Below are 16,428 nucleotides of genomic sequence, written 5' to 3'. Positions count from 1 at the left end.
GCATTTCTTGTTTCAATTTCAGATTTCCAGCATCCGCAGTATTTTGCTTTTATTAAAATGGATTTGTGTTTATTTCCACTTTCTTGTTCTCGGAAATGTAGTCCACCCCCTGAACTGCTTTGTGATTTTTTTTCCCCCCCCTTCGGTTCTTCCCACTCAGACATTCTTCTACCTCACAGCAACAGTTACAATGTCACCCTGCCTTTATCATCACCACAGTTGACATGGGGTTTTACATATAAATATTGGTGAGACAAAGCAAACTTTGCCAGCAGAAGCTTCGTATCTTAAAATTACTGTCAAATCCAGGATTCCAGTAACCTCAGTTTAAGCAAGTGAGTACTTTTCAAACTCTTGATTTTTTTTTTCTACTTAATGCTCAAGGACTCAGCATTTGAATCCTTGCCCGTGATGTGAAGCTAATATTGGTACAAGAAACAAAACAGCGTTTTTCATGTTTAGACAGTTGCTTTAAAGAGACTCCTGGAGCACAATTTATTGGGTCGTTATTCCTAAACAGGATTAAATAATTAACTTCTTAGTGGGTAAACCATTTTTATTATTGAAAGTTTACTTGGTGAAGAAACCTGGATGTTGTGTGGACTTTCTAAATTTTGTAATCCTGTTTAATCCTTTTTCCCAGAATCTTTTTTAATACATTGTATACAAATTTTAAAATAACTCGAAATAAATTCATTTAATTTTTTAAAAATAGTTTTTCTTTCGCTCAGCAACACAGTCTAATACTATTTTTAACTGAAAAAGTTAATTTTAGATGGTTTATGTTGTCCGTGGAACCTCTCAGATTGTCTTACAGGCTGTACTACACTCCACCATGACTGGTTAATGGATATAATGTATACACTGGGAGTGCAAGAGTGCTTAATTTGCTCTAAATCCTGCTGCCTGTAGAGTTCACCCCGACTGCAAACCCTTGGCCTCCTCAAAAGATGACACACAACAGGACAAAGAGTCTAAATAAGATTGCAGCACAAGTTCACTTATACGGCTCCCCCAGTGATGCAACAAGTTTATCCATTTAGACACTGAGCCATACAAACCAGGAAAGTCCCAGGTTTGCTGCTCGATCCATGCTGGTTCGAGTTGACCTCAGCCAGGCAGCAGTAGGAAGGCTGAAAGTGGCATTGTTCCTGTTTCACAGTCTAATAGTAATGAACACAAACTCCCAGCAGAGGTTGTTAATGTGTGTGTCTGTGTGTGTGTGTGTGTGTGTATATATTTGGCAAGGACGGGATTGAGCCCAGCTGTGATGTTGACCAGGACACTGAGTGAATCTCTGCCCTGCGTAGCCTGATGCGGTAACAGAAAGTTTAACACGTGCAACCATAACCAAGCAAAGAATCATCTGCAGGACAGGAGAAAAGAGTTGATCAAGGATTAAAAGGATGATGAGGTAAAATGCATCCTGTTGATCAGATTATGGACAAGTTCTCGCATGCCTCATGTCATGTAATAGAAAGGGTCATTGGTACAGGGACATTTTTGCTTTAGTAATACTAGATAATGCGACAGGAACTGAATGTAATATAGAGGACTATTGCATAAATGTATACAATGTAGGGCTATTGCACAGAAACTGTATCATAGAGAAATTGCATAGCATCTATACAATAGAGGGATGTTGCACAGGTACTTTACATAATGCAGTGAGATATTATGCATGGACTGTAATAGAATGATATAGGACTGTATAAAGGGATTGTTCAAGAATTGTATATAATAGTGTCATGCAGACCCCACACTTGCCAAGAATGAGGCATATTAATTTTGTCATGCGAGCATTGATCTGAAACTGTTGCTGGAGTGAAGAAATGACTTGTTTGAAGATCACCAGACACTGGGCTGGAAGGACATTTGCATACTAAGAGACGCTGCTTGTGGAGACGAAGGGCTATTCCCTGTTCCAATTAACCCAAATGGATTTTGATCACCAGACATTGAAGGTATTAGGAAGCGTATTCCAGGCCCTGCTAAGATGATACAATCCACAGAGCCAGGACCGGTTAAACCTGCTGGTCACGTGGCTGGCTGGTCCAGGTTTTTTGAACTAGCCACAGGACAGTTTGAAATCAGAAGGCAGTATGCAACTGAAGCTGAAATAAACAAGTCTCTCGCCTGGCTGTCTCTCTCGCGCTTTCTCCCAAGCCACCGGACCCACGGAAGACACATAAACCTCGAGAGAAAAGACTCCAACATCGGAACAAGTTGAAGCCTGAACTGGGCCCCAACGAATTGCAAGACTTACCGCAAGCAAAGACTCCACATTGAACTTAATAGACTTTAACTACCAGATATTGCCTCAAATTCTTCCCCTTTATTCCTTCTACTTTTTCTGTCTCTCTCTGCGTTTGTGTTTATTGCATATGCATGCTAGCGTGATCGCGTCATATATTCGTAGTCGTTAACTGGATTAGAGTTTAAGATGAATAAACTTATACCTTTCTTGTTTAAATCTAAGGAAACCTGTTTGATTTCTTTGCTTTACAATTGGAGCAGTGAACAAGGATTCACTAAGGGGGAGCTAAAACCACTGTGCTTTAAAATTAATCCCTGTTACGGTTAAACCAGACAAAGGCTGAGCGGGAACCCCTAGATCCCTTCTCACCTGGTTGTAACAATAGTTTTTACAAGATGTCAATATGCAGGGGTGAAAATCGTCTTACTAGTTATTAAAAAAAAAGTCAGCTAGAATTAACAACAGGATGAATTTCACCCCATTGAAATTGCATTAGAAATTATATATTATATGGAGGTTACTAATTAGTGCTGTATCAGAGGAAGATTTCCTTGCTGCTCCGTATTATGGAGAGAAATTACCCAGACAGTCTATATCATAGGGAAAGACTGCACAGAATATATTTCTCCTGCAAGCCAGATCTTGTATGTCCAGAATGTGCAGACGGAAATGAAAGTTTACTTATTGAAAAATAAAGGTCAGAAACTTGTCAATCTGCTGGGATGCAGAACGGAAGGAATTTTACACTGATTAACAACTGAAAAGAAGTGTTCGCACAAGGTCTTTGAGTGGTTATACACTTGTAGTTTTGATACTTTCTTACCAGATTTTCCCTTTTGTCATCAGCACTGCCAGTAATTCTGCTCGGAGCACCCCAGCCTGCTCACCCATCCTGAGGAAGCGATCGCGATCCCCGACCCCTCAGAACCTGGAGGGTGAGAACATGGTGGAGAAGGGCTCGGACCATTCCTCAGACAAATCACCTTCCACCCCCGAACAAAATATCCAACGGAGCTACTCTTCCCAGTCTGGTCGAAGCAGCAAGAACTCCAAGGTGAGCTGAGTTTAGTGGTAAAGGGAGAGGGATTTAGTGGTGGGAGGAGGGTAGAGGAAATCACATCTGTAAAGATTCTGTAGCTTTGTGTCAGTACTGCAGCCCATTATTGAGCAATGTAGAAATCTGCTAAAAGTCTTGCATTCTGAGGAAAAGCACACTTATGCTCTAAAGAAATGAAGCTAAAGTATTCAGGCATTTTCTGACTCATGATTATTTAAAAATATCGGTTAATATTTTCAACATTTTTATAAACACATTGAGTAGCTTAGCTTTATTTTGTTCAAAGAAGTTCCCTTGGGTGCTGTACTTGTGTTCTTGTGAAATCTCAGTTATTTTGCTAATATTCGTATTTGATCAAATTAAGTTTTCATGTTGCCAATCGTAATTTACAGCAATCTATATGTCATGAAGTTTGCCTTCCTTCAATATACCCAAATTCTTGTGGTTTCAAGGCTTGGTTATGTGCGCTCATCCAATGACTCACTTGATCTGGGCTCTAGGAGGCTGTGTAAGGCTGGCTGAATTATGCAGAGGGGGGAAAAGTCCCAGGGTGAATCTCCAGTTCAAAAGCACATGGGTTAAAATTTGCTTCTGAACCCTTGGTCTGCAGAGAGGAAAGCCTGCCAAAATATCCAGTCCTGACTACTGTCTGGCTCTTACTGAAAAGTGTATGAATGTGGATGTCAGATGAGGAGTAAATTGAGTTTGGTGGTAATGCATTTCATAGTTAAATTGCCTACTGACACTTGCTGCTTGGCTCACATAAAGAATTCTTACTTAGGCAGGTTATCTGTGGAAGCATACCCCAACACAAATTGGACTCTTAGGAGAGAGAGGGAGGACCTGATGACTTGCATCCAAGGATCTTAAAGGAAATGGCTGCAGAGATAGTAGATGCATTGGTTGTAATCTTTCAAAATTCCTCAGACTCTGGAAAGGTCCCAGTGGATTGAAAAACTGCAACTGTAACATCTCTGTTCAAGAAAGGAGGGAGAGAGAAAGCAGGAAACTATCGGTCAGTTAATCTAACGTCTGTCGTTGGGAAAATGCTGGAATCCATTATTAAAGAGGTAGTAGCAGAACATCCAGAAAATCGCAATACTATCAAGCAGAGTCAACATAGTTTAATGAAAGGAAAATCATGTTTAATAAATTTATTAGAGTTCTTTGAAGATGTAACAAGCAGAGTGGATAAAGGGGAACCAGTAGATATAGTGTATTTGGAATTCCAAAAGGCATTTGATAAGGTGCCACATAAAAGGTTATGACACAAGATAAGAACTCATGGTGTTGGGGGTGATTATATTGGCATGGATAGCAGACTGGCTAACTAACAGGAAACAGAGAGTCGGGATAAATGGATTATTTTCAGGATGGCAAACTGTAACTAGTGGGGTGCCTCAAAGATCAGTGCAAGGGCTTCAATTATTTACGATCTATATTAATGACTTGGATGAAGGGACCGAGTGTATTGTAGCCAAATTTGCTAACGATACAAAATTAGGTAGGAAAGCAAGTTGTGTGGCGGATACAAGGAGTTTGCAAAGGGATATAGATAGGTTAGGTGAGTGGCAAAAATTTGGCTGATGGAGTATGAAGTGGGAAAATATGAGATTGTCCACTTGGGCAGGGAGATCAGAAAAGTAGAATATTATTTAAATGGAGATAGACTACAGAATGACTTGGGTGTCCTTGTACAGGAATCACAAAACGTCAGCATGCAGATACAGCAGCGTTGTCCAACATACGGACCAGGATCCGGCCCGCCAAAGTTTTCCATCTGGCCCGCGGATGTAAACTGTAGCCGGGGCCGTTCCTCATCCTCGCCAGGAATCTGTGACTGGAGATAAGAAATTTCAGGCAGATTCGGGGTTTTTTAAAAGCCCTGCGGAAAACCCTGAATCTGCCTGAAGGTGGGAAATGGCTGTCCCCATGTCACTAACTGTCAGCTCTGAAACTGACACTTGAGGTTTAAAAAAAAGTGATCAAGTATCTGTTGTGCATTCCCACTCTCTACAACTGTCAGAGAGGGGGGGTCATAGAGAGGAGGGGGCATAGAGAGGAGGGGGGGCGGGGTCAGAGAGAGAGAAAGGGGGGCAGAGAGAGAGAGAAGAGAGAGGGGGCAGAGAGAGAGAGAAGAGAGAGGGGGCAGAGAGAGAGAGAAGAGAGAGGGGGCAGAGAGAGAGAGAAGAGAGAGGGGGCAGAGAGAGAGAGAAGAGAGAGGGGGCAGAGAGAGAGAGAAGAGAGAGGGGGCAGAGAGAGAGAGAAGAGAGAGGGGGCAGAGAGAGAGAGAAGAGAGAGGGGGCAGAGAGAGAGAGAAGAGAGAGGGGGCAGAGAGAGAGAGAAGAGAGAGGGGGCAGAGAGAAGAGAGAGGGGGCAGAGAGAAGAGAGGGGGGGCAGAGAGAAGAGAGGGGGGGCAGAGAGAGAGGGGGGGGCAGAGAGAGAGAGAGGGGGCAGAGAGAGAGAGAGGGGGCAGAGAGAGAGAGAGGGGGCAGAGAGAGAGAGAGGGGGCAGAGAGAGAGAGAATGGGGGCAGAGAGAGAGAGGGGGGGCAGAGAGAGAGGGGTGGCGGGGTGGCAGAGAGAGAGGCTGGCACAGAGAGAGGGGGAGGGGGTAAGAGAGACAGAGAGGGGGGCAGAGAGAGAGACGGGGCATAGAGAGGGAGAGACAGAAAGGGGGGTGCAGAGGGAGCAACAGACTGGGGGGCAGGAGGGGAGGGGAGAGGGAGTGCGAGGGGAGTGCAGCAAGAGTGCGTGCGAAGGAGAGGGGCAGAGAATGAGAAGGAGGGAAAGAGGGGACAGAGAGAGAAGAGGAGAGAGAAAGAGGGAACAAAGAGAGGTGGGGCGATCAGATCGAGAGGTATGGGCAGGAGGGCATCAGAGATATGGGAGGTTAGAGAGAGAGCGAAAGCAGGACAGAGAGAGGGGGGCAGAGAAAGAGAGAGCAAGGGAGAGAGAAAGGGCAGGGAGAGAGGGGGGACAGATAGAGAGAGAAAGGGGGACCAAGAGAGGGGGGGAAAAGGAGAGAGAGGGAGAGAGAGTGATCAAGATCACTCCTGACAGAATGACATCTATCTGGAATACTCCGCATCACCACAAGAAGCGTGCAGGCAAAATTGACTGCTTGTGCAAGCAAAAATGTCAGAGATCTCACTAAATCAGGGTCCATCATAGTGAAAAGAGAGTAAATCAATAAATTAGTCTTCTCATTTAAAGCTTCTTCACAAAAATGTACATTCGTTGCTGTTTTGATTAATAAGATAAATTTTAATGCCTTTATCTTTTTGAAATTATGTCACCGGTCCCCCATTGTCAGTCAAAAATTGTAATGTGGTCCCTCACACGAAAAGGTTGGACAAATGGAATATTGACCTTTATTGGAAGGGGCTGAAGTATAAAAGTAAGGAAGTCTTTCTACAACTGTACAGGGTATTGGTGAAACCACACAGTAATGTATACAGTTTTGGCCACCTTATTTAAGGAGGGCCATACTTGCATGGGAAGCAGTTCAGAGAAAGTTTACTAGGCTGAATCCTGGGATGAGGGGTTTATCTGATGAGGAAAGGTTGAGCAGGTTGGGCCTATACTCATTGGAGTTTACAAGATTGGTCTTATTGAAATGTATAAAATTCTGAGAGAGCTTGACAGGGTAGATGCTAAGAGGATGTTCCCCCTCATGGGGGAATTGAGAACTAGGTGCCACAGTTTCAAATTAAGGGGCCTCCCATTTAAGACAGAGATGAGGAGGAATTTCTTCTTTCAGACGGCCATTAGTGTTTGGAATTCTCATCCCCAGTGAGCAGTGGAGGCTGAATCATTGAATATTTTAAAGGCTGATTTAGACAGTTTTTTGATTGACAAGGGAGTCAAGGATTATGGGGGACAAGCGGGAAAGTGGAGTTATCAGATTAGCTATGACCTTATCGAATGGTGGAGCAGGTCGAGGGGCCGAGTGACCTACTCTTGCTCCTATTTCTTACGTTCTCAAGTTCTAAAATTGGAGTAGGAGGGCAGGCTAACCACTTTACCGTTTTGCTTTTGGTTGTACATATTTGAAAATTGTGTTACATTTGAAACATGACATCCTAACTGAAACAGATTCAAAGTGTATCAGCTCTAGTTATATGTTTCCATTTCAAAAAAATCTCTAACCCTTCCTCACGTTGTAAGCGAATGTCTCCATTCTCAGGGAATTGTGGTATAGCACAAATAACCTAATTGACTATGCATACAAGATTCTTTGTTACTCAGTTGTGAAAGTTGCACTCGTCTCCCACTTTTTCCTCCCTCAAGGAAACCTCCTGAGCTCCATGCCCAATAACACAGATAAGATTTTGAACTAATGAGTAGTGCAGTGGGAAACTGCTTTCTGTAACTCTGTCACAATATATCAGAGCACTAATGTACATTGGGGTACTCCCTTAGCCTTGGTCTCTCCCGAGACGCCCACTGCCTTGTGGGCGTCTCGGGAGAGACCAAGGCTAAGGGAGTAAACCCGAACAGAAAATCCGGAGCGGAACCCCGTAGGCGGTCATGTGTCACCTTTGGCATGTTCCGGCAGTTCCTGCAGCCATACCGGTGCCAAACGTTGTGCTTTGCACTCCTTTGGACCCCACCAGAAAGGCCGAGAGGGGGGTTTTAACGACTGGGCAACTCTCAACCTCCATAAATTCGCCCAGGCATGCGCCATGGAGAGGTCACTCCAAAATTGCCTCACAGCGACTGAAACAACACGGAAGGCAGCAGTTACGGGTTATAAGTCCAGATAAATTGGCGTAGAAACTGGGTGCCACGGGTTGCCTTTGTCGGTGGGAGAGGTAATCGCATCTCACTAGACAGCTACCGCCCACCTCAAACCGGGCAGCCCCCGGTCAATAAGGTTCTGTCTCGCCACAGTCTACCTGCTTCAATGGGTGCTTGGAGCTCAGGGTCATTGCCCGAAAGGTGGACTGAAACACTGCACCAAACAACACGAAAAATGGAAAGAAGGTACCAGCCCTTCGCTTTGCAAGCTGGAACGTCAGAACTATGTGTCCTGGCCTGTCGGAAGACCTTACACAAATCAACGATTCTCGGAAGACCACCATCATCAACAACGAGCTCAGTAGACTCAATGTAGACATTGCAGCACTGCAGGAGACACGCCTCCCCGCGAGTGGATCTCTAGCAGAGCAAGACTACACCTTCTTCTGGCAGGGTAGGGATCCTGAAGAACCAAGACAGCATGGAGTGGACTTCGCCATTAGAAACTCCTTGCTCAGCATGATAGAGGCTCCCTCAAATGGCTCGGAACGCATACTGTCCATCCGACTGCTCACCACCTCTGGTCAAGTACACCTACTCAGCATCTATGCTCCAACACTCTGCTCCCCACCTGAAGCTAAAGATCAGTTCTACGAGGAACTCCATAACATCATTAGCAGCATCCCTAACACCGAACACCTATTCCTGCTGGGGGACTTTAATGCCAGGGTTGGGGCCGACCATGACTCATGGCCCTCCTGCCTTGGGCGCTATGGCGTTGGAAGGATGAATGATAACGGGCAGAGACTGCTTGAGTTGTGTACCTATCATAACCTCTGCATCACCAACTTGTTCTTTCACACTAAGCCCTGTCACCTGGTTTCATGGAGGCACCCAAGATCGTGTCGTTGGCACCAGCTAGACCTCACTGTCACAAGGCGAGCCGCCTTAAACAATGTTCAAATCACACGCAGCTTCCACAGTGCGGACTGCGACACCGACCACTCCCTGGTGTGCAGCAAGGTTAGACTCAGACCAAAGAAGTTGCATCATTCCAAGCAGAAGGGCCGCCCGCGCATCAACACAAGCAAAACTTCTAACCCACAGCTGTTACAAAAATGTCTAAATTCACTTGTAACAGCCCTTCAAAACACTCCCACAGGGGATGCTGAGACCAAGTGGGCCCACATCAGAGACACCATCTATGAGTCAGCTTTGACCACCTACGGCAAAAGTGCGAAGAGAAATGCAGACTGGTTTCAATCTCACAATGACGAGCTGGAACCTGTCATAGCCACTAAGCGCATTGCACTGTTGAACTACAAGAAAGCCCCCAGCGAGTTAACATCCGTAGCTCTTAAAGCAGCCAGAAGCACTGCACAAAAAACAGCCAGGCGCTGCGCAAACGACTACTGGCAACACCTATGCAGTCATATTCAGCTGGCCTCAGACACCGGAAACATCAGAGGAATGTATGATGGCATTAAGAGAGCCCTTGGACCAACCATCAAGAAGATCGCCCTCCTCACATCTAAATCTGGGGACATAATCACTGACCAACGCAAACAAATGGACCGCTGGGTTGAGCACTACCTGGAACTGTACTCCAGGGAGAATGTTGTCACTGAGACTGCCCTCAATGCAGCCCAGCCTCTACCAGTCATAGATGAGCTGGACGTACAGCCAACAAAATTGGAACTCAGTGATGCCATTGATTCTCTAGCCAGCGGAAAAGCCCCTGGGAAGGACAGCATTACCCCTGAAATAATCAAGAGTGCCAAGCCTGCTATACTCTCAGCACTACATGAACTGCTATGCTGGGACGAGGGAGCAGTACCTCAGGACATGTGCGATGCCAATATCATCACCCTCTATAAAAACAAAGGTGACTGCAACAACTACCGTGGAATCTCCCTGCTCAGCATAGTGGGGAAAGTCTTTGCTCGAGTCACTCTAAACAGGCTCCAGAAGCTGGCCGAGCGCGTCTATCCTGAGGCACAGTGTGGCTTTCGTGCAGAGAGATCGACCGTCGACATGCTGTTCTCCCTTCATCAGATACAGGAGAAATGCCGCGAACAACAGATGCCCCTCTACATTGCTTTCATTGATCTCACCAAAGCCTTTGACCTCGTCAGCAGACGTGGGCTCTTCAGACTACTAGAAAAGATTGGATGTCCACCGAAGCTACTAAGTATCATCACCTCATTCCATGACAATATGAAAGGCACAATTCAACATGGTGGCTCCTCATCAGAGCCCTTTCCTATCCTGAGTGGTGTGAAACAGGGCTGTGTTCTCGCACCCACACCTTTTGGGATTTTCTTCTCCCTGCTGCTTTCACATGCGTTCAAGTCCTCTGAAGAAGGAATTTTCCTCCACACAAGATCAGGGGGCAGGTTGTTCAACCTTGCCCGTCTAAGAGCGAAGTCCAAAGTACGGAAAGTCCTCATCAGGGAACTCCTCTTTGCTGACGATGCTGCTTTAACATCTCACACTGAAGAGTGCCTGCAGAGTCTCATCGACAGGTTTGCGGCTGCCTGCAATGAATTTGGCCTAACCATCAGCCTCAAGAAAACGAACATCATGGGGCAAGACGTCAGAAATGCTCCATCCATCAATATTGGCGACCACGCTCTGGAAGTGGTTCAAGAGTTCACCTACCTACGCTCAACTATCACCAGTAACCTGTCTCTAGATGCAGAAATCAACAAGCGCATGGGAAAGGCTTCTACTGCTAGGTCCAGACTGGCCAAGAGAGTGTGGGAAAATGGCGCACTGACACGGAACACAAAAGTCCGAGTGTATCAGGCCTGTGTCCTCAGTACCTTGCTCTATGGCAGCGAGGCCTGGACAACGTATGTCAGCCAAGAGCGACGTCTCAATTCATTCCATCTTCGCTGCCTCCAGAGAATACTTGGCATCAGGTGGCAGGACCGTATCTCCAACACAGAAGTCCTCGAGGCGGCCAACATCCCCAGCTTATACACACTACTGAGTCAGCGGCGCTTGAGATGGCTTGGCCATGTGAGCCACATGGAAGATGGCAGGATCCCCAAAGACACATTGTACAGCGAGCTCGCCACTGGTATCAGACCCACCGGCCGTCCATGTCTCCGTTATAAAGACGTCCGAAAATGCGACATGACGTCCTGTGACATTGATCACAAGTCGTGGGAGTCAGTTGCCAGCGTTCGCCAGAGCTGGCGGGCAGCCATAAAGGCGGGGTTAAAGTGTGGTGAGTCGAAGAGACTTAGCAGTTGGCAGGAAAAAAGACAGAGGCGCAAGGAGAGAGCCAACTGTGTAACAGCCCCGACAAACAAATTTTTCTGCAGCACCTGTGGAAGAGCCTGTCACTCTAGAATTGGCCTTTATAGCCACTCCAGGCGCTGCTCCACACACCACTGATCACCTCCAGGCGCATACCCATTGTCTCTCGAGACAAGGAGGCCATAGAGAATGTACACTGCAATCTGGGTAAACATCACGGGGTTGAATTCTATAGGCCCGCCGCTGAAAAAATAGCGGCCTGACAAGCCGCCATGATTCCATGCGCGGCAACTCATTTAAATAGCCAGGGCAGGCCACACCCCCAGTTGTGTGGAGGGGGTGGCCTGTCCGTCAGCTGCCTGTGCGCAGGCACTGTCGCTATTTTTAAAGGGCTTTGAGCCCTTCCGGGATTTTTTAAGAAAGCAATGAACATTTATTTAAAAACAATGAAAAGCGGTATTTTTGCACCTCTTTTTCTATCCCCTGCACCCCCCGCAAACCAATAATCTCAATATTAAATACTTGCTCTCTCCAGCCCAAAACACTTTTTTAAATGACCTTCCCCTCCCTCAAAGTGCTTCAACTATAAACTTGACCCCTTCCCACCATCCCCTCAACCAATGAGAAGACTTTACCGCTGCGCCCACTGACCCCTCTCCCCACCCCGCAGAAAAACTGACCTGCTCCCCCCTCCCAACCAATGTGGCACCTCAATTCCCCAGACAGGGATCGGAAGGCACGGGACTGCCTGCCAGCGGCCTGAAGCTTGCAACGGAACCGGAGGCAGGCTTGCAATTAAGTCAGGTATGTAGATTTATTTAAATATATAAATGCAGGGCCCGTCACCAGGCGGCAGCAGGGCTGCTACAAGGCCTTTCTGCCGTTGAGGTCCATGGCTGGCCTCATCCGGGGCCATCTTCGTGCTCCTCCGCCCCTGCCACAGATCCTGACATCGAGGCCTCTGTAAAATGCAGCCCCACATTTCTACAGTGAGCACCATGGACATTAAAACATTTTTGGTCTGTGGATCTCTGACACGAGTTTACTCATTGGAATCAATTCCAGACAGGTGAAAATTTCACATTAAAAATTTGACATAGTTCAGGCAGTCTTCCAAACATAAATTTTCTATTGGGTGAGAAATTGCCTTTATGAATGTTGGTACTAGTCCAACAATATACACCCTATCCGTTAGACTGTACAAGGCAGCACAGTTGTTAATTGCTAGCAATGTTATTAAAGTCACATTTAGTGCCAGCCTTGGCTCAGTTGTGGCACTCTCCCTCTGAGTCAGAAGGTTTTGAGTTCAAGCCCCACTACATGAATTGCGCGTATAATTTCAGCTAACACTCCAGTGTATTACTGATGGAGCACTGCCTCGTTGGAAGGAGATGATTTTCATCTGAGTTCTTAAATCAAAGTCCCATCTGTCCTCTAATGCTATAACACAGAAATAGACCAGTTGGCCTAACTGGTCCATGCTGGTATTTATATTCCACATGATCCTTCTCCCAATCAGCTGCAAATCAATCAGCATAGCCTTCTATTCCTTTCTCCCTCTTAACCTTATATAGTTTCCCCGTGATAGCGAGTTTTACATTCGCACCACTCTCTCGATAGAGAAGTTTCTCCTGAATTTCCTATTGGATTTATTAGTGACAATTTATGATTTATGGCCTCTTGTTTTGGTCTTACAAGTGGAAACTTTTGTGCATATCTATGCTTTCATCATCTTAAAGACCTCTATCAGGTCATCTTTCTATTTTCCAGCCTTACCTAATAATTATAACCTCTCAGTTCTGGTATCATCCTTGTGAATCTTGCACCTTCGCCAGTGCTTTTTCTTTTATAATATTTATACAAGAACTATGCATAGTATTCCAAGGTTCTATATAATTTTAACATGGCTTGTCTGCTTTTCAATTCTATCCCTCTAGAAATAAAATCCAGTACTTAATTTGCTTTTTGTGTGGCCTTATTAATCTCTGTTGGTACTTTGTGATTTGTGTTACTGTACTCCATAGATCCCTTTAATTCTTGACCTCATTTATTCTCTTATTTTCCTAGCAATATGTGGCTTCTCAAATCTTCCTACCCAAATGTACCATTTCACACTGAAATTCATTTGCCAGTTAAATGCCTATTCTGCAAGTTTATTAATATCTTCCTGTATTTTGTCACATTTTTCCATTGTATTAGCTGCACCCCCAAATTTGGTGGCGTCCGCAAATTTATAAATTGTACTTCCAATTCCCACGTCCAACTCGTTAATGTATATTGTGAACAGTGGTCCCGGAATTTATCCTTTTGGAATATCACTTCCCACCTTTTGTCAGTCTCAGTAGTTTCCATTAAACCTTACTGTTTGTTTTCTGTTTTGTAATGAGCTTAGCTCCCATTCTGCTATCTGTCCCCTGAGCCCACATGCTCTGACCTTCGTCATGAGTCTACAATGCGGTACCTTTATCAAAGGTCTTTTAAAATTACGAATATATTGTACCTACTACATTACCTATATCTACTCTTTCTGTTCTTCAAAGGATTCGAGTATGACCCTCCCTTTGGAAATCCGTGCTGTCTACTCTTTGTTATATTTTCGGATTCTAGATGTTTTTCCATTACATCTTTCAGTAACAATTGTATTACCTTTCCCACTACTGATGTTAAGCTAACTGGCCTATAGTTCCCTGGACTCTTTTTAAGTATAGGAATAACATTAGCTGTCTGCTAGTCCTCGAGTACTATTTTCTTTTCAAATGAATTTTGTTATATAGTGCCTTTATTATCTGTCCCTAATTTCTAATATGCACGGATGCAATCGATCCAGACCAGGGGTTTTAATCTAAGTTTGATTACTTTATCAATTATCTTCCCCTTTCTAGCTTAGGTGTCTTCACATCCTTCTTCATCTCTCCTAATTCCATGCCAGCACATTAGGTTCTTTGGTAATTCCTGAGGCCAAGTAATTATTTAATACTTCTGCCATTTCACTGTCATTTTTTTAATAAGTTTATCATGTGCCTCCCTTAATGGCTCCATTCCTATCGCTATCCTGATTTTCCACTTGTTACTTATGTGTCTGTAGAATACTTCACTGTTGCTTTTCATACTCCTTGGTAATTTAATTTGGTAGTTTGGCTTTGTTTTTCCTGAATTGTGTAGTAGGTGTGTGAAACCTAACTGTATTCATAACAAAAAGGCTTGCAATTTCACTATCCATAGTTTATAGAGGAAATCCTTTCCTTATAAAACAATCAAGGCAGATCCAGGAGACCATGGCTACCTATAATGTATCAGCAGGCCTCAATGCCTTTCTCTGGAACAAGTTGCCTGTGAAAGTTTCTTTGTCTGGCAAGCTTACTGAAGAAAATATCCATGGTTTCTAACCAGATTGTTTGCTGATATATCATCATTATGTTATCTGCCATGACTCAGTTGGTAGCACTCTCACCTCTGAGTCAGAAGGTGGTGAATTCAAAATAAAAACAAGAAATGCTGGAACCACTCAGCAGGTCTGGCAGCATCTGTAGAAAGAGAAGCAGAGTTAACGTTTCGGGTCTCTTTCCACAGATGCTGCCAGACCTGCTGAGTGGTTCCAGCATTTCTTGTTTTTATTTCAGATTTCCAGCATCCGCAGTATTTTGCTTTTATTATGGTGGTGAATTCAAGTCCCACTCCAGAGATTTGAGCTCAAACATCTAGGCTGATGCTACTGAGGAAGTGCTGCTCTGTTGAGGTGCCCTCTAATTGGATGAGTTGTTAAATGGAAGCCCCGTCTGCCCCCTCGAATGCACGTAAAAGATCCCACACTGCTATTTTTAAGGAGAGCAGGGGACTTATCTCTGGTGTTCTCGCCAATATTTATTCCTCAATCAACGTTACAAAACAGATGATCTGGTCATTATCACATTGCTGCGTGTGGAAGCTTGCTGTGTACAAATTGGCTACCACGTTTCCTACATTACAGCAGTGTCTACACTTCAAAAGTACTTTATTGGCTGTAAAGTGCTTTGGGGCATCCTATGGCCATGAAAGGTACTATAAAAATGCAAGTCAACTTTTTTATATTCATGAACATTTCCTCCACTTGTACTATCACTAATCATTTTGATAATCTTACCCAAATTTGCTGTTTCCAATCTAGTCATAATTTTAAAATATTAATTAAAACATCTTAAAAATGCCCCCATCTCCAAAATGCACAACCACTGTAGGGAAACTGAAGAAAACATATATGGAAAATAAGAGAAAAAAGGATAAAGTCATGATTAGAAGTTCTATGCTTCTTGCAGATTAGCTTTGAATCTCATCCTATGGGCAATCTTGTCAGCTGTGGAACAATCTGCAGCTACAGTCAATTTGATTTCCTTTCATCGATGCCATATTTGATTTCTATTTTCTGAAGTATTTCTCTTTAAATATTGCCCCCTTCACCCTGTACAGGTGACTGTCCCCCACTATCAACATCCTAGGGGCTACCATTGACCAGAAACTGAACTGGAGTAGTCATATAAATACCGTGGCTACAAGAGCAGGTCAGAGACTAGGAATCCTGCGGCGAGTAACTCACCTCCTGACTCCCCAAAGCCTGTCCACCATCTACAAGGCACCAGTCAGGAGTGTGATGGAATACTCTCCACTTGCCTGGATGGGTGTAGCTCCAACAACATTCAAGCTTGACACCATCCAGGACAAAGCAGCCTGCATGATTGGCACCCCATTCACGAACATTTAGTCCCTCCACCACCGATGCAAAGTGGCAGCAGTGTGTACCATCTACAAGATACACTGCAGCAATGCACAGAGGTTCCTTAGACAGCACCTTCCAAACCCGTGACTTCTGCCAACTAGAAGGACAAGGATAGCAGTTGCATGGGAACACTACCACTTGCAAGTTCCCGTCCAAGTCTCACACCATCCTGACTTGGAACTATATCGCCGTTCCTTCACTGTCACTGGGTCAAAATCCTGGAACTCCCTTCCTAACAGCACTGTGGGTGTACCTACCTCCCATGGACTGCAGCGGTTCAAGAAGGCAGCTCACCACCACCTTCTCAAGGGCAATTAGGGATGGGCAATAAATGCTGGCCTGGCCAGTGATACCCA

General features: G+C 44.8%; 1 protein-coding gene across 13 annotated transcripts in view; it reads left to right on the top strand.

The window, feature by feature from the left end:
* gramd1ba (GRAM domain containing 1Ba) overlaps positions 1 to 16,428 on the top strand; it is a 590,058-nt gene that overhangs the window by 420,846 nt on the left and 152,784 nt on the right. For all 13 annotated transcript variants that reach the window (XM_068053903.1, XM_068053889.1, XM_068053890.1 and 10 more), the window contains one exon: positions 3,104 to 3,311. In XM_068053903.1, coding sequence (XP_067910004.1) covers positions 3,201 to 3,311 — 111 coding nt within the window. In that variant the 5' untranslated portion in view covers positions 3,104 to 3,200. The remainder of the gene's footprint in view (positions 1 to 3,103; positions 3,312 to 16,428) is intronic.

The sequence above is a fragment of the Heterodontus francisci genome, chromosome 22 (assembly GCF_036365525.1).
Source record: "Heterodontus francisci isolate sHetFra1 chromosome 22, sHetFra1.hap1, whole genome shotgun sequence".
NCBI classification, from domain to species: Eukaryota; Metazoa; Chordata; class Chondrichthyes; order Heterodontiformes; family Heterodontidae; genus Heterodontus; species Heterodontus francisci.
Note: the sequence above shows the minus strand (reverse complement) of the source record. Positions and strands in the feature narration are given on the sequence as shown.